This window comes from Mastigoproctus giganteus, chromosome 9 (genome assembly GCF_048544385.1).
Source record: "Mastigoproctus giganteus isolate SK-2022 chromosome 9, ASM4854438v1, whole genome shotgun sequence".
Lineage (NCBI taxonomy): Eukaryota > Metazoa > Arthropoda > Arachnida > Uropygi > Thelyphonidae > Mastigoproctus > Mastigoproctus giganteus.
Window position 1 is genome coordinate 141244275 of NC_143583.1, and position 19525 is coordinate 141263799.

General features: G+C 39.3%; 1 protein-coding gene across 1 annotated transcript; it reads right to left on the bottom strand.

Annotated features, from left to right (window-relative positions):
- Nucleotides 1-413: 413 nt before the first annotated feature.
- Nucleotides 414-17011, bottom strand: LOC150080776 (uncharacterized). The gene is made up of 4 exons (XM_090380817.1): nucleotides 17003-17011; nucleotides 9264-9323; nucleotides 6918-7001; nucleotides 414-774 (listed from the first exon to the last, which is right to left on the bottom strand). Exons 1-4 carry the CDS (start codon nucleotides 17009-17011, stop codon nucleotides 478-480), a joined length of 450 nt encoding a protein of 149 aa, XP_090236943.1. The 3' UTR covers nucleotides 414-477.
- Between the last annotated feature and the right edge of the window lie 2514 nt (nucleotides 17012-19525).

Below are 19525 nucleotides of genomic sequence, written 5' to 3' on the forward strand. Positions count from 1 at the left end.
AACCCACTTATGTGGGTTTATTTACTGCTACACGATGATTAAAGTAAATAAACCCACTTATGTGGGTTTATTTACTGCTACACGATGTCACAGTTTATTTACTGCTACCTCTGACCACCCCTATTACTTCTATTAAAAAAAATTGCAGCAGAATTTAATTGAACAAATAATGAATATTTTGAAAGAATATTTAACGATATTCAGTAGAAAACCAAGTTTCAGTACAACGAAATGATTCGTGCACCCCCTCCAAAGTTCGTTGTGGTTGGATTTTACTGTATAAGCAAATGCCAAATAAATAATGCGGTGATTATATTTAAACACAAATTTTTGTTCTTTTAAAAATTTCAACGTACTGTACAAATTTCCTTTTGGTGTGAAATGTTATCATTAAGCTTATACTGGTGGCTCAAACATAGTCTATTTTCCTTTCTCTACGTCATGGTAAGAGACTGCATTAGTGCAGGATAAGTTCTTTTATGACACTAAATTAGTTTCTGTGTCGTTTAATTCCTTCGTCATCTCTTTTTCGTTGCGTGTACATTCCCAGGATTCTAGACTTTGTAACATATCCTGGGTGCTCAGTTCTTCGGAAATAAAGCTTACTTCTGTTGATGGATGCGACCTCAGAGGAGATTCAAATGTTCCGCTAGGACTCGGTGCTAATAAATGACATCCTGATGTTGGGCTGTTGAGTGTAACATCAATACAAAGTTTTGGTGGCCTGCCGTTTGCTATAGGGCAAGGAGGTGCTTGAAATCTGACGTGAGGAGCCTGAGAAAATTAATTGGAAAATTTAAATATATATATTTTAATACATCTAAATTCTAAACAGTACACACAATTTTAAAGTAATAAGTTATGGCAGCATAAAACCTACTTGCACATGTGAGGACGAGTCACAGACCGAACCTGAATGGGTTCTCTAAAAATATTTCTATATAGGGCTCTAAAAGCGCTAAATCCGCCACTGTATCATTTGTATTTTGTGGCTGGTTTGCCTGTTTCTGGGAAAAAACCCTTTCTACCAATACCGACTAACCCAATATAAAAGTTTCTCCCAATCTGACAGGAAAGTCCCTCATCTTCGGGCCGTCTGCAGGAATCGAATCCAGTCATATTCGCTTGGTGTGTGTGAAAGAGAGCGCAACGATGCTGTGTACAGTTTTTTCAAAACAATTGTGTTATTCAAGACTTTTATTCACAATCGTGAATTTCTTTATTAGCTCACTGTACCCTCGTGGGTAGCGTGAAAAGTGATTAGTTTCACAGGTTTACTTGACCGCTTCTTCCACAGTATGCTACCATTTTCCACACGTTTCGTGCGCCATTAATGATTCAGGTTTTTGATGGGGATATGGATTTATACAGGGTGTTTCAGTTAAACGTTTCAGAACTTCTAAGAGGGGTAGGGTACATCCTGACAACTCGAAATCATATAGCAATGTGGGGTCGGAAATGCTTTCCTGAAGCGGTGTTGTACACAGAAGCACCATAAAGAAAAGAGACCGTAAGTGAGAAATCGTTTTAATAATACATGAAAAGAAGCAAAAGGTACATGGATTAAAGTAAGTGTTCGAAGTTTCTTCCACGGGCTACAATGCACGCCTCACATCTCCGACGCATGGACATCCGAACATTCTGGAATACTCCAGGCGAATTTCGAATTTCTTCGGCAGCTACTGCGATTCTTGCAACCAGGTCCTCAGCATTGTCAACAAGGTACAAGGTATTCGTGTAATGATTTCGGCCTCCAGGGTTTCCCCTATATACCGCTGTATCTTCTGTAGTTTATTTATAGCCGGCAAGTGTGTGTAAATGTATGTGTGTATGTTTTAGTGTAGGTTCTGATGGGTGTTGTTTGCCGGCCCTGGAGACTTTGCAGCCTGGAGGCAGGGGGGGGAAGCCACCTGCGTCCAGACTCCCGTACCTTGCCACGAGGAGGCGCTCCAGGGGTTAGTAACCGCAAAGAGGGTTTCCAACCAGTGGTAAACCCGTGAAAGTTATGGGAAGGAGGAGTAGGACAAAGAAAGAAGAGAGATATTCTCTTAAGAAAGGAGCAGAAAACGGTAGGATGAATTAACAACTAAGAACAGAGAGGAAAGTTAGGTTTTCTCCGACTGGAAGAGGAGCCCAACCTCAGCCAGCCAGAGAAAGGAAAACTCAAGAAACAAATTTAATTGTGTCTGAGACACCAAGAAAATAACTTAACTTAACTTAGCATCTAATTACAAAATTTTCCAAAAATTTACAGTGAGAAGACAAGACTTCTGAGAAGCCCAGAAGAACTTGTCTGAACAATAGTTGGTAAGAGTTTTAAACAGTTACACTAAATAACAAGCAATCTAATAACCTTCAGTGATTTTGTTAGAACTGCATTTCTAGTATCTTAACACACAATGAGGAAAACTTGAGATTTAACAAGGCTATTAACTCCGAGAGTCATAATAAAATTAAGATCACAATTACATAAAAAGAGGAAGTTGTAATTCTAAACAATAATTTTTTATTTTTTTTTTTTATTTTTTTTTTTATTTTTTTTTAATCCAAAATTTTGAGTTAAACAGGATGAGCTGTGTTTAGCATCTTTCGTCTTCTAAACACGGAGTTAGCATAGTTACAAGAAGCTGAGAAGGATTCTGATGTTTCCAAAAATTTTGGGAAATCATCTAGGGTGTAAACATTAGTGTCTAACATGAGCTGGTTACGTAAATCTAAATATATGTTGCAATTTAGGACTAAATGTTCCACCGTCTCCTCAGCTCCACAATGACAAAGAGGAGAGGGGACCAGTCCAAACCTAAAAAGGCGGGAGTTAAGGCCGTGACCCGTAAGAAGAAAAGAGGAAAAAAGTCCAGGTTGAAGCCAGGAAAGATTCTTAGATTTTACAAAGACTTTAGGAAGGAAGGAGAAAGTAATTCTGCCAAGGGAAGAGTCATCCCAAGCGAGCTGCCACTCAAGGGCTAAACTGAGCAGTCGAGAAACTTCAAGGTCGGTAGAGTTATTATAATTATTTTCAAAAACACCAATGGAAGCAGGGGTAAGACGCCTTCTGTGAAATTTAAGAAATGCAAGGATAATTTCTAAATGAATGGGAAGGCGCCCATTCAGAACTAGCAGGGCATCAGTAGAAACAGTTCTACATGCCCTGCTCGTGGCCAAAAGGAAGGATCTTTGCGTCTGTAGAAGAATTTTAATGATGAGAGAGTTTTGAACACGGGAACCCCACGCACCCGCGCCATATGTAACAATTGGGAGGAATATAGATTTGTAGTATAAACCCAATGTTCTAGATTTGAGGTTCCAAAGAGATCTGGCAATGTGAATTAACCAGCCAGTAGTTGATTTAATTTTTACCTTTAGGAATTTGCAGTGTGGAATGAAAGAAAGACGATCATCAATCATCACCCCAAGGTATTTAAATTCACGTACAAGCTTGATTGTCTGGTTGAGAAGCCTCACCAAGGCTTCACGTACAAGCTTGATTGTCTGGTTGAGAAGCCTCACGATTACGATTTAACAGACCTTTTAAGAGAAGCTGCTTTGTCTTAGATACAGAAATCGAAAGTTTATGAAGTGAGCACCATATGTGTAGATCATCCAAGATGTGGTTAGCCTTTGTTTCAAGCTCAAGGCGAGAATTCCCAGGGATCAGCAGGGCAAGATCATCAGCATAGGCAATATTAACAATATCGCCATGAGGGGCATTTAGCCATCCATCAAGGACCACGTTCCAGCAGACTGGGCCAAGAATGGATCCCTGAGGACAACCCCTAGAAACCGGTCTCGAAACCGAGCAGAAGCCCGATGAGACCACAAGGTTCCTATCTTGAAAGTAACTGGAAATAAGGCTATAGATAGGACAGGAAACCTTGGCCCTTCGGAACCTCTCCAGGACGCTCTGCCACCACAAGGTGTCAAAGGCCCCTTTGAAGTCCACGAAGAGACCAAGAACGTATTTTGCAGGAGATGTTCTAACAGTATTTAAAAGAAGATTTATAGCATCTGTAGTTGATCTGCCCTTCGTGAAACCAAACTGGGAAGAAGAGGAGAGATTCCTAGAAACATAGTAGTCTTTAAATCTTGCAACAAGAAGTTTTTCCAGAATTTTCCCAAGAAAAGGAAGAAGAGAGATTGGCCTATAGGAGGAAGGTGAGTCAACGGGTTTAGCCGGACTCTTAATTAGCAGTTTAAGATTGGCAGTCTTCCAACGATCTGGGAAGACACCATAAAGCAAACAAGTATTCATTAAGGTAGCAGTGAGACAGGGTTTAGTTTTCCAAGTGCGCTTTACGATAGAGACCTCAAGATTGTCAAGCCCAGGACTTTTGCCACAAGAGAAAGAGTTGACCACTGTATCGATTTCCTCAACGGTAAAAGGAGGTTCATTTGAGGGGCCTTCAAAGGAAAGATGTTGAAGACGAAACAGAGTCTGGTCATTACTTTCAGGAACCGAAGTATCCTGTGGAAGAAGTTCATCTAAAATCGCTTCAATAGATGCAGACCAAGTGAGAGTTTCAGAGGAATTGGGAAGTGAGATTGAATTCTGTGGGGTATGCAGATGTAATTTTGACGCAAGAACTTTGTGAGGTAGGCCCCAGGGATCGTTTTTAATGGTTTTTTCAACTAATCTATCCCATGCAAGAGATTTCTCCTTCCGGATAGTGTTAAAGTAGTTGCTTCTAGCAGCTCTGTAAATTTCAAAGAGCCTATTCAGTTCTGCAGGAGGCCTATCAGACCTTTTGGCCCTATTTAGATCACGTCGAGCAGCCCTGAGAAGACGCCGAAGAGCAGTAAGACTGGCAGTCCACCACGGAACAGAGTTTATGATTCTTTTCCTCTTTACAAAGCTAAGATCAGAGGCCTTGGAAATAAGTTCAGTAATTTTCATTTCCAGAGAATTAGGATCTAAGGTAGTAGTATTTGAAATGAATTCCTCTGTAGCCAGACTGAGGAGATTAGCATCAAAAAGAGACCAATCCGCGTCCTTTGTCCTATAACGAGGGGTATCATGATTAAAACGGGAAGGAGAAGGTCTGAGTGTGGTGACCAGATCAAACGTAATGGGGTGGTGATCGCTACCAGACCAGGAAGGACGAACCAACCAGTTATTAATACCTAAATTAAATGGACGATTAGATATGGTTATGTCAATAAACGATTGTCCCAAGGCATTTGAGAAGGTGGGGGGTTGACCTCTGGTGTTATGGACTATAAGGTTTTTAGAGATGATAAAATCTTCGAGTAACTCACCTTTGGGACAGGATGTGTTGTCAACAGGGGTGTCATAAACTAGCGATTTCATATGACCCCAGAAATAAAAATCAAGACATGATAGGTCGGTTGACCGAGCAGGCCAACGCGCGGGACCACCACGTCCGATCCACTGTTGACCAAATGTGACATCCAGGTAGTTACGAACATCTCCGCTATAATGGGCAGGGGCTCCATCGTGTTGGAACCACATTGTCTGTTGCGTCGATGCAGAAATCTGTTCATCTCTCAAAAGTTGTGGCAATACTTGCTGCAGAAAGATCAAGTAGATAGGTCCGGTTAGACGACACGGTAACAGGTAAGGTCCGATGAGGTGATCTCCCATAATACCGGCCCATACATTGACCGAAAATCGAATCTGTGCTGCACGACGTCGTATTGCACGCGGGTTCTCGACCGCCCAGATATGGTCGTTATGCGTGTTGAAAATTCCTTCCCTTGTGAAGGATGCCTCATCGGAAAACAACACTTCAGCAGGAAAAAGGGGATTTGTAGCAAATTTTCCAAGGTACCACTGTGCGAAAGCAATACGAGGTGCATAATCCTCCGGTTGCTGTGTCTGGACACGCTGCACGTGAAACGGATGCATGTCTTGTTCTCGGAGAATCCTCCAGACGCTGCAATGGGAAACCCCGACTGCGTTTGCTAGACTTCGTGTACTCGTTCTTGGATTCCCCTGTACATGCTGCAGCACATTCTGTTCGACGGCTGGAGTCCGTGCTGTTCTAACACTGTCCCTGTCAGCTCTTTCAAATGAACCTCTCTCTGGTGACTGGGAATACGCCTCGTCGGATATCGTTCGCTTACAAACGCTGTGCGGCTGGCCCACTACAATTTGCAGCCCCGTACGCCAAATGCATATCGGCTAACTCTGCGTTCGTGTAATCATCCATCCTACTAACTTGGCGTTCTTGTTCAAGAAATTCGAAATTCGCCTGGAGTATTCCAGAATGTTCGGATGTCCATGCGTCGGAGATGTGAGGCGTGCATTGTAGCCCGTGGAAGAAACTTCGAACACTTACTTTAATCCATGTACCTTTTGCTTCTTTTCATGTATTATTAAAACGATTTCTCACTTACGGTCTCTTTTCTTTATGGTGCTTCTGTGTACAACACCGCTTCAGGAAAGCATTTCCGACCCCACATTGCTATATGATTTCGAGTTGTCAGGATGTACCCTACCCCTCTTAGAAGTTCTGAAACGTTTATCTGAAACACCCTGTATATTTGATATTGTTTCAGAGAGCTGACAACCAAGTTTGAGGAGGTATAGTTTCACATCTACAAGGAGAAAACGTCAACGAAAAAGAAAAGAAACTGAAATAAACAAAATGCAAGAGGTAAAATATTTATGATGCCATAAACTATTATTTGTTAAATGTAGCCTTGCATTTATACAGAAACTTCACGGTCATCTTTTACAGAAACGTATTCTCGCCACATATTTTTTCACCTAGCCACATTTAAATTGTAATCACCTCACGAACATAATAATCGTGAGGTGACGCTTCATTACAAATCACTTGAAGGAAGGAAAATTAGTGAGGAAGGAAAAATTTGTACAAATGGCAATCGCACTTATTAAGTTATTTTGTAGCAAGATAAGTGATGAGTGTACAGTAAGAGAAGAACCAAAAGCTTACCTGTTGTCTACTGCTCTGTCCTGGCCAGCCTCTACCTGCAGCATATTCCTGGTACTGAGATACAACACAGAGAAGACAGTATACCTGCAAACAGATTGCAAATTTCATTTCATGTTAAATGAACCAGATGAGTTATAAAATATATTCTGTAAGCATTCGTGAAAGGGGATTCGAGTGCAGAGTATAAACGGACATTTATTTACTTGAATTGAACGTGAAGAAACACGTCTAAAGTGTGGAAAGAAAACATATAAGTGCCTATAATGGTAAAGATGGTCCTATAGTGGTTCATATTTATTAGATTTAAATTCGTCGGAATGGATTTTATTGTGTAGGCTCCATTGTAATGAAAACTATTTCTCTGCAAGGATCGGTTGGATATTCCCACTAATTGTTCATTTATTAATGGGCTTAGACAGTTTAAAATAAATTGTGGTATTCATCAACTTCAGTTGCTCCTGTGGATGACATGCTTTTCATTGTGTTTATGATTTTTTTTTTTTTTTTTTATGAAAACCCAAAACACTACAGGTATTGGAACCTATAGTACTTAGTACCGTAAAAACTATGAATAGAATTTCCAGTCAATGGAAGGTCATTAATACACAAGGAGAAAAGATTGTGAGAAAAAAACAACCTATGGGAACACCAGCATCAGTGGAGACGTTAGAAGACAGAGCCATCTACAGTAACCCGCAGTGAGTGGTCAGAGAGGAATCTGGATACCCAATTACAACAGTTGGCAAACCATAGCCTTTATGCTAAACATGATCAACAAGATTGCCATGAACAAACATGATTGCCAAACATGAAATGTGAAAAGCAACTTCTTGGGTTTCGCCATTGAATTTGTCCATAAATGGATAACATAAGCCAGAATATCACCAGTGGATCGATATTGGTTGCCTCGTTAGCTGTATTACTGTGAGGCTGGCTGCCAGCATCTCATTTTCTGGTATTTCTATGTTGATGTCCGAATCGAAGTTGTTAAACCTTGTGATAAATTCCATCCATGCCATTCCATCCATGCCATTCCATCCTTCCATTTGAATACTGGCGAGTAACACTTGACACCTTGAGAAACCATTTTAAACCTTTAGTGTTGTCTCAAGTTGAGCTTTTATTGCCGTCGATTTTTGAATTGAAATTTGCGCAAACTCTGCATTGTTTGATCTGATCCTCAACGAACCCAGATTTTTCTGTTGTTTTGTTTAGTTGTTTCTTATTAAAGCTTTGAGCAATGAAGGTCACTCCTTGCTCGAGCGGATAGAATCACTTTATTCTGAAAACTGCATGAGAAGCTATGTATTTTAACCACCGGGTCATTAGATCGACCACAAGTGCAACGTCACTTTGCCGTAAGGCCACCAAAGGGATTGCTGTAGCTGCATTTGTGCATTCTGTTTTGTCTGAGTGGTTCAAAGAAGTAAGTTTTTGTTTCAGTGCACGATTAGTCGAACCTCTAGAGATGTACTGTAATAAAATATGACCTGTGTTGCAGATAAAAAGGATCTTTAATCTAAGTGCGTAACTTTTTTTTATGTAGCATCCTTATCTAGATGCTGTGTAAGCTTCAGATTCTTGCATAGACATTAAAATTTTCTGAAATTAGGATCGAGCAGGCATTACTAAATTGCATAATTTCTATATGTGGGAGTTGGAAAACCCTCATTACAGAAGCAATATTAGAGATACATCTTTCCGACCGATATGAGTTCACCAATGTTCGTCCAGAGATTTCGGGATATAAACTACTGTGTTCACATATTCTTCAAAATCATTTAAATGCACATTCCTGCACCGTCTTTAGAAAAACACCTCCAATCTCCTACGTAATACTATGGCGCACCTAGTCCTTGTAGATTTGATTTGAAAGATTTCAAATCTACAAATCCTTGTAGATTTGAAAGCATGGCTGAACGTATTTGGCTACAACTATTGTCAGCAGATATCAGCAGAATCAATTTTTTTGTGTATGGTGCTGCATGAAGGAAAAAGTTAACACTGAAGAAATAACAATGAGAGACCAATTAATACAAAATGCTGTGGGACTCAAGGTAACTAACCACTGTGAACATTTGCTATAAACCTACAAAATATACTTTATCAATTGCGTTGTTACATTATGCAATAGGATGTTACTATTTTGAATATTATATGCTTGGAAAGTAACAAAACATTAAGTGAAATATAATAATGTGCTGTTACTTCTCTATATTGGCTGTGTTAAAATAATTAAAAGAAATTTATAAATTCCTTTGGTTCCAGCCCTGCAGAGTATAAATGGAAATTTATTTATTAATTTTATTGTATTTTTAAATTAGAAAAAAATTTAAACCAACTTACATTGAGAGCACAAATGAGGAAGTCGATGACGAACAAAACACCCATAAATGGATCAGAAATCTGAAAGACGAGTTGTTTTAAATAATATAGAAAAATACAGTAACTGGAACTTAAATTCCAATTTTCATCATTAAAATTCAGTAATTTTTATTTATCAGGGACATATCCGAAATTACTGTTTGAATTATAATGAAATTATTTCTTTTTACATTTTTTAACCTAACCTTCAGTTATGTTGTAATGTATAATTTCACTAAAAAAACTGCAGAAATTCGTTACATGTATAAAGAAGGTAAAACTGAAGTCCTTCCCTCACTATATTAAACATATTTGTTTTCACCACCATGTTCAGGGTGGATAAGACTATATATATATATTTTTTTCATTTAAAAGGCTGCACCTACAAATTTAAGCTTCTTGAAAAGGTGGGCAATGCACCTGCAAAGATTCGCAAAAAGGGCGCTCATAGGAGAAGATATTACAAATACATCATATGGTCTACAGAGCTTGGTAAATAGGTCCAAGAGATACGATTGAGATTTATAAGGCTAAAGGGGGGGGGATTAGTAAAATGAATGAAGGTTAAATTTTAAAGGATGAAATTATGCTAGAACTAGAGGGGGATAGAAATGCACTTTAGGGAGGAAAGTTATGTTGCTATCTCTCTCTTTCTCTCTGAAGAATAAAGCTCTCCTTATGAGAGAAAGCCTTGTTGGATTTCTTCTTAAAGGGACAGTCCGCGATCATTGTAACCCTCATAATCATAATGTACAAACGTCCTCGGCGTTTGCATTTGATTATTATCGTTATCCACTTACACCATGTAGAAAAGGACTGCATGGTGTAAGCGATGCAGTCCTTTTTTTTCCTCATCTTATCTTGATGGGAGAAAATTTTATGAGCTTTTTTTCACACAGTGGGCGAGTTAGTTGATCTCGGGAGAGAATTTTGTTTTTAATATCAAGAACCCTGGGATTTTTCGGTCCTCAAAAACTGACAATATAATATATGTCATTACGGCCCTTGTGGGTAGCACAGTTTGGCACAACCGCTGTCCTCCCCACACCCGGTGGTAAAAAAACTGAATTCGAGTTCGTCGATGAGCTGAGGAATTTTTATTAGCTTTTTTCACAATGTGGCTGAGTCAGTCGGTCTCAGGCGAGGGTAGCATGGTTTTTCTCCCGGAAACTCTGGTTTTTATTCAGCAAACAAAAATTCGATCAGAGACACGCAATTTACAGTTTGTTTGTTTATTTATTTATAGGCTTTACGGCGCAAGGACATCATGGAGAATTTACAGACAGTATATACAGAGCAATGTGACCTTAGTCACTGATGCACTGAAACCCTACTACACTGCTCAAAAAAATTAACAACATGTAGAAAACGTGATGTAACTTGTACAGCTTGAGAGATGAAGTGGAAGAAAATTTGGTATGGTAGCATACCATATAATAACGATGAAATGAGGAGACAGCGAGAAACTTCGGACAGGTATAAGGGACATTTATAGGGGTTGTATAAGAATTACCAAAAAGGTCGCATTACAGAAGTCGATGCGAGATGCTCGAAAATATGGTCACATGATATCAGTACAGCCTATGAACCCCCCCCCCCCCCTCCAATGGCTAATCAGGGTTGACAGCAGGATAGATATAGGCGAGTGTGAAATTTGCTTCTCTGCATAGAATTAAAGTTATGCAGAGAATGTAGTTGTCAGTAATTAGTAATTTCTCCGGCCCGTCAAATATTCCAAAGATTCATATGTAGTCCGCTTCTCTAAAAGTTTGGGGACCCCCTGATCTAAACGATTATGAGTCTGCGCAGATAGTCAAAATGGTATCATCACGGTCTTCCCCACATGGTGTGGAAAAGCCCCCGGAATCGAATCCCGTCGGTGACGCAAGGAACTTTAATGGACTTTTATTTCACTACACGGCTCAGTCTCAGGCGTAGATAGCAAAACTTTTTCCCCCCAGAAACTGGGTGTTTTCATTCAGTAAAACAGGCAAATCGACCAGAGAACACGTAATTTACAGACACAAATATGGGTATATATGTAAGAAATTATCGAGTGATCCTAATATAATAATAATAAACGAAGATGGTAGATTGTAGTGGTATCGGGCGACATCTACAGCCCTCTTCCCCCTCGGACGCTAACTTTAATATACAGGTATTTATGACACGGATATGCAATCGGTCAAAATGTGGGTCACAGCATTTAGACAATCAAATTAGAGGAGGTGGGGGTTATGTATACCACAGCACATATTTGTCTTTCTTCATCAGATATGAGGGATCAGACCATCTGCGTCATTATTTCGTGTTCATGGTATGGATATTATGCAATTGAGCAAGATGTGGGTCACAGCATCAACAATTAAATGATCTAATCTGATGGTGCTGAATGTTTCCTTGTGGAATTATTTTAATTTGACCGCTCTAGTCCCCTTAGACTATGTGTATAAGCACACCTGTTTTTCTTCTGTAGGTATTTGCATTTTTCTCAATTAAGGGCCATTAAGGTGATGTTTGTACCTGACAGACTTAGGAAAGATGTTTTTTAAATGCATATCTGTTTATTCCTTGGTGAGGATGATTTTTGTCTTGTATCTGTCCCCAGACTTACGAAGGCTAAATAAATAGATACGTGTTTTAAAAACACGTATCTATTTATTTGTTGTTGGCATTATTTGCAGTGAACTGAAATAACAGACCAGGATGTGGGTCAAAGACAAGGAGGGGGATGGCACAAGTCGTGGCACAACTTGTTCATGAATTAAAGAATGTTTTTATCTGAAGTTACAAAGTGGTCTCTTGCGGAGTTATTTTAATTAAACGGTTGTAGTTTGTATATAGCAGGTTAAAAATACATTTTATACGCTAGCATAGTGTTATTTTGGTTACCTTATGTCACAAAAATGCATTATTTCTGTCATGTCCTAATGTCAGCTTGTTTCTATGTGCTTTTGCCTAATCAAAGACCAGCTAAAATCTCATTCCCAGGCTTAAAGTTATCTCATAGTGGTGGCTGTTACCTGGTTCGTTCTAGACTTAAACCCAATGGAATGATATTAAAAACCTGCGTTTTCCTCGAATATTAATGAACTGGGGGACCACTAAGTTTGTTTTTCAGTGTGAGGCAATGAAACTGTTTCAAAGTATCTGGTGTGCACTTTACCTGTGTTTTTCCTACAGGTCAGTTTTAGAAGAAGAATATTGTACTGACTTTCGTTCAAGTTTGCGCACCAGTTGTTTGGCAAAGGTACAGTTTCCCACTAACTCAGGGATTTCCCGAAGACGTAAAGACGATTCGAAAAGCAAGAGTATCTCGACGATTTTTATCAAACAAATTTAGTTCCAAAGTTCTTAAATAGAGGCAGTGAAGAAAATTAATGAATTTGATCGCTGGTTTTCCAGTGAGAAAGTCTATATAATTTTTATGCCTGCTTCTCATTTCTTTGCAGTTATGGAAATAATTATCTGCATACAGTAAAGAAAAGCATTTTGATGATATTTATCATACGATAATTCTGTGGGGGTGTTCCTAGTAACAGGTTTTTAAAAACTAATAGAGTAGAGTATGTGCTATTTTCGGAGACTCTTCACCATTAACTGCATATTGTGGTGAAATGCGAGGTGGGGGTCGGACCTATATGGTGTGAGAATTTATATATTTTTTTGAAAAGTAAGGACACTATTTGATGAGAATAGTATTTTCTTCTACACGCCACGTTATTCAGTTCAATGAGAGCTCTCAGTAATGTATCATTGTTCTCTTTGCATCATTTTAAAAATTTCGGAGTTTTCGAATAGAAACGTTTATTTCTGTTTTTATTAAATTCAAGATGTAGTTAATGGTGAAGAGTCTCCGAAAATAGAACACACTTTACTGTATTAGTTTTCAAAAACCTGTTACTAGGAACACCCCACAGAATTATTGTATGATAAATATATCATCAAAAATGCTTTTCTTGGCTGAATTCAGATAATTATTTCCATAACTGCAAAGAAATGAGAAGCAGGCATAAATATTATATACACTTTCTCACTGGAAAACCAGTGATCAAATTCATTAATTTTTTTCACTGCCCCTATTTAAGAACTTTGGAACTATATTTGTTTGATAAAAATCCTCGAGATATTCTTGCTTTTCGAATCATCCTTACGTCTTCCGGAAATCCCTGGGTTAGTGGAAAACTGTACCTTTGCCAAACAAATGTTGAACGAAAGTCGGTCCAAACTTGAACGAAAGTCGGTCCAATATTTTTCTTCTAAAACTGAACTGTGAGAAAAACACAGGTAAGGTGCACATCAGATACTCTGAAACAGTTTCATTGCTTCACACTGAAAAACAAACTAAGTGCCCCCAGTTCATTAATATTCGAAGAAAATGCGGTTTTTAAAACCTGTCTCATGTGTTTAAATCTAGTAGGGACCAGGCAACTGCCACCACTGAATACCACTGATAACTTTTGTTTAAGCCTGGGAGTAAGATTTTAGTTTGTTGTTTGTTTTTTTTTTTTTTTTAGGAGCATTAGCAACTATGGCCATATTGCTCCGGGTATATGCAGTGGCCATTCCCTGACCTTTCCGCATCCTCCGTATTTGGTGGCTCACGGGCTCGAACCCTGGTCTAATCAAGAAGCATGTGCTACGCACTGCTGCTCCTGCCCACTTGGCTACGGAGGCGCCGTAAGATTTTAGCTGGTCTTTGATTGGGCAAAAGCGCGTAGAAACAAGAAAAACAAGCTGACATTAGGACATGACAGAAATAATGCGTTTTTGTGACATAAGGTAATGCTGTACTAGCTTAGAAAATCTAGTTTCAACCTGCTATATAAAAACTACAACCGTTTAATTAAAATAACTGCGCACTTTGTAATTTCAGATAAGAACATTCTTTAATTCATGAACAAGTTGTGCTACGACTTGTGCCATCCCCCCTCTGTCTTTGGCCCACATCCTGGTCTGTTATTTCAGTTCACTGCAAATAATGCCAACAAATACATAGATATGTGTTTTTAAAACTGCCTTCCTAAGTCTAGGGACAGATACAAGACAAGCATTATCCTCACCAAGGAATAAACAGATATGTATTTAAAAAACATAATTTATAAGTCTGTCAGGTATATACCTCACCCTAATGGCTCTTAATTGAGAAAAATACAAATACCTTCAGAAGAAAACCAGGTGTGCTTATACACAGTCCAAGGGGACTAAAGCGGTCAAATTAAAATAACTCAACAAAGAAACACTCAGTACCATCAGATAACATAATTTAATTCTTGGTGCTTTGACCCACATCTTACTCAACTGCATAATATCCATACTATGATCACCAAATAAGGGTGCAGGTGGTCTGAACCCCTCATATCTGATGCAGAAAGACAGAAATATGAGCTGTGATATACATAATCCCATCCTGTATGATTAAAGAGGCTTGTGCGCTCTGGATTCATTATTATCAAAACTAAAATTACTCTAACACAGAGCGAAAACGGATACAAAAATAGATTGTGACAAGTTTAATAATAGGAAATATACATATATTAGATTAGATACATACAAACAAAACAAAAAGACTGGCCAATTTACCAACTTCCGGTTAGCACACGCGCGTAGCCACCTTCTTGCCACTGCATGAACCTTGCTAACTCGTGCCTGGACACACACTCTAGCTCTGTAAATGAGAGGGGCGCACCGAAATTGCTAAAGTCAAGGTGGATCTTACGAGGTGTGATTATCCCATCAATACCCTTGACAGGTGTGACCTACAGACACATGGCCACGTAGCGACCAACAGAAACATCCAAGATAATGACTCAGCGGCGAGCGCCTTTATCTCATACTACCCAAACCTATCACAACAGGTTTGTAGTCTTAAAATCACATGGGATAAAATTTGTACAACTCCCAGGCAGAAAATTACAATCCCTCATCCTCTAAAGTAAAAACACCGGTCCCCACCTTACTACAAAGCGAATTGGTCTACCGCATTTCTTGCCGTGACTGCACTAGCTGCTACATCGGGGAAACTGGGAGAAAAGCCTTTCTGAACACAAAAGAGCAATCCGCTTAGCGGATGTGGAGCACTCAGCTATTCCCAAACACGTTTGGGCAACCCACCACGACATTGACCCACACCGCGATGTCGTGATTGTGGATAAATCCCGCCACTATCGACGACGCGCCTGGTTGGAGTCGCTGAATATCAAATGCTCCAATACCTCAATCAACAGGAACAGTGGATGTCAAGTCCATCTATCATCGAAACAGCAATCCTGACTATTGACAAACGCTAGCAACGTCCGCATGCATCACAGCCACAGGCTTCAACATCCAACAATTAATCACGCACTTCACGTACAAGATTGGCAGTACACGCCCTCATGCTCCATTCTTAAATGTCTTTAACTGAGGAAGGTTGACAAAACAACCGAAAGCTTTTTTGTTTTGTTTGTATGTATAATCTAATATAATATTATAATTTAATCTAATCTAATCTAATATATGTATATTTCCTATTATTAAACTTGTCACAATCTATTTTTGTATCCGTTTTCGCTTTGTGTTACAGTAATTTTAGTTTTGATAATAACCCCCTCCTCTAATTTGATTGTCTAAATGCTGGGACTCACATTCTGACCGATTGCATAATATCCGTGTCATGAATACCTGTGTATTTAGGTCAGCATCCAAGTGGGGGGGGGGGGGCTGTAGATGTCGCCCGATACCACTACAATCTACTGACGATGACTTGTCATCCTGAGTAGTGGAGATGTGGCTATCACACTGAGCAAGGCAATAAAAGAGAATCAATTGATGTGGTCGCAACTCGTGTTTCTATAGACACGAATAATTTGCACAATGTGCGGTTCTGTATGGTGATAGATAGATTTCTATTTGATACACGTAATTTGCATGCCAGAATGCCTATTATATCAAACATTCGCCTTCGGCGAAACTGTTTACAGTAAAATATTCTTGAAAAACATTTTTACACACAAAATCTGTCATTTACACATTTTGTGTGTCTCACAATATTTCGATGTTTCATGGCCTTAGTTGCTTTGGCTCTTAACATATACGATCAAAATATCACACCTAAAAGAGTTTTGCTGTTCTGCCTTTAGGGGCAATCAGCCCAACTGGGACTGCTAGGTGAAGATAACTTCTCCCCCCGTACGTTTTTTTTTTTTCTTTTTCGTCACATCGACATCCATACGTATTCGGATACCGAAGAACTCCATTTCCCTGTTAATCCTCACTCATGTGGATGTACCACATTTTGTGAGGAAGGTGATAATCTGCCAGTGAGCCAAAGGAACATAGTGATAATCTGCCAGTGAGCGTCCGTGGTGCATCCTTTGAGGTATTCCTACATGTTGCTCTTAACTGGATCAGGATTAATCTTTGAACTTGATTGATTGCATATCACCATTTTGTCTGTATGCCAAAATTATATCGCCGCACCATATAGGTACAGAGACTGTGGAGTACATTAGGAACAGAGACAGTCAGACCCCAGCCCCCTCCTACTGAACTGGGCAAACATATCTCTGTAATTTTTAGCCTCTTTCTTAATCATTTTTAGACGTGGGATGCAGTATCTTCTGTCATCAAGCATCACATGAGTTATATCACTCTTCCTGATTTGGAGAGCGAGACACCATTGAACCGGATGGTGGACGGTCGATTAACATTTCGGTTGCCTTTGAGCATGATAATCTTACTTTTGACATTCTCATAATACTTTATCTGGTTAATTAAAAGAGGTTTTCCCTTCATAAAATCGATGGTGCTGGATAAAATGCAGGTGAATATACGAGGGGTTATAATTTAATTCGCGGATTGGTGCAAGATTTTGTGTTTACCGAGCAAACTTTCCATAACTGCGACTAGAGGCGCTATCCCTGATCGCTACTGAACAGACTCTGTGTGCGCATACAAGTCCTTGTCGAGCTAGTGTTACGCAAAGAGGGTGTTTTTTAGCCGCATGTCACTGACGATCGTTTTGAAGCAAGTATCATGTCGGAACAGCGATTAGTGATTCATTATTGTGTCAGACGGGGCTTAAATGTATCGGAAACAGTTAAAGAGATGAATGAAGCGTATGGTAATGAGTGTCTTGGTAGGACGGCCATATTTCCGTGTGACCGAACTTTCCGGTGTGAAGTGGTTTCTCCATCAAGACAATCCAGGCTCCATACGGCTAATATTGTGCGGGCAGTGATCGCTGGCATTAGTGCCGAGGTTCTGCCACATCTCCCTTATTCACTGGACTTAGTCCCGTGTGATTTCTTTCTGTTTCCACGTCTGAAGAAAGCTTTGAAAGGCAAGCTTTTCGCGTCCGACACAACGATGCTCGCAGAGCCACAACGGAAGTACGTCGCAGTCTTTCGAAAAATGGCTTGCAAGAAGCATTTAATGCGTGAGTACGACGTCTATGAAAGTTCAAGGGAGAGTATTCCGGGAAGGAGAAATCCACAGATTCAGATGATGACAACTAAGATAAGATTGCACCAGTCCACAAATCACCCCTCGCATTTCTATTCACCCGAGAATATATTTCTGTCTGGATGACCGCGATTATTTCAGCTAGACAGAAATGTTCAAGACAGTCACCAGAAGGTTTCACAAGTAAATTAAGAAATAGGGAGGACACATAAGGATATTCCTCAAGGGCTGTAAAAAATGCTATATACAGTGCCTAGACAAAAATGTAAAATAGTAGCTAAAAATACTTCTGACCTCTCTGAGTTTTGATAACTGCTGCTATACGGCGTGAGTTTGAACCTTGTCCAAGGCTGCGACTATTCCTCTGGCAATACATTATGCAAATGAAAGAGCGGAGTATGGGCGTTTTCCAACCACTTGATTCTTCTGTACAGGATGTCCCATTATGTTCAACAGGATTAAGATAAAGAGATCCTGAGGACTAGGAAGTGCGTTGGAGTTTATTCTCATGTTCTTCAAACAATTCAAGGACTTTTTTGATTGATGGATAGTAGCATTATCGTTCTGTAAGATTCCATTACTGGTGGGAGAGGGATATCATCATTCGGTGTACATGGACGTATACTTCTTCGTCATGACGAAATATTGCTGTGATGAAGGGTTATACTGCAGAGTGTTAGACTTGCTAACAAATGAAATTCCAAATTGTTATATAGCAACTATCTGTTTGAACTGTAAAGATTACACATTCTAGATGCGCACTTGCATGTAGTTTATTCCCAATTTTGAACCTATAATCAGGTGGCTTAGTTACTTTTGATTCTTCCAAACGGGCAGCTTTCTGCCATTTGTCAGCAGTACAAAATCTGTATTGCAGACGCCACTCCAGACGGGGCTTCCTATTTATTCACGAGATGAGAGGTTTCTGATAGCAGATATACTGCTGTGAATTCTTGTTTATGCAGTTCTCAGCGCAATATTTTAGTCGAAATAGTCACTTCGGACCCTCTGTTGAAATCAGAAATGTGCCGTAGTTTGCTTTCTTGCTTGTTTTATTATACTGCATAAGCAGTATAGTCCTACAGCCACAGTTTACACATAGTTTAAAACCAAATTATTGGTTGTAAAACGTGATACCAATAATTTGATATCTTATGTCATGTGCAGACGATAAACACTGCATATCCTGGCATACGTGAAAAAAAGTTCGAAATCTTCACAAGGGGGAGTAGAAGATTGTTCGGAACGTAGGTTTGACATTGCTACATGCGTGAATTTTAAAATATTTAGACTTGTACTTCCAAGACGCATGGGAATGCTGTTGCGAGACAAGAAAAATGTATAAATAAGAAAAACGGCAAGTTAGTCTCAGCTATGAGAGTTTATTAGAAAGAACTGGTCTTCACTTAGGAAGAAAGCTGGGTGAGCCTCACATTTTATTCTTAATAGATAAACATATTAGCATCTTTTTTTTTTTAACTTCTTGTAGATTTGGACGAAAAAGCTAGCTAGTTTTTGTCCTAACGTCATGTTGCAGCATCTACCCAAAACAAGCGGTATAAATAATGTTCTAACATTGTTTTATTTAACATGATATTCTAATATCATAAGATAGGAAGGTAATCTATGTAAACATCTATAATTTATGGGTGTTAAAAAAGTGATATCGAAATATGGACTTGAAGGGTAATTAACGCAGGAAGTGGGAAAAAAAAGTTTTAACATTGCACTGCATTCTTCGAATTGTTAAAGGATTTTCTGTAGTACTAACGAATTAGTAAAACGCGGTGTAATTTAGT

Excerpts from the sequence above, each read along its gene's own strand:
- LOC150080776 (XM_090380817.1), bottom strand. Across the intron at positions 7,002-9,263 it reads TCCTCATTTGTGCTCTCAAT|GTATACTGTCTTCTCTGTGT; the intron begins GTAAGTTGGTTT and ends ATCTGTTTGCAG. Across the intron at positions 775-6,917 it reads GACAGAGCAGTAGACAACAG|GCTCCTCACGTCAGATTTCA; the intron begins GTAAGCTTTTGG and ends TAATTTTCTCAG.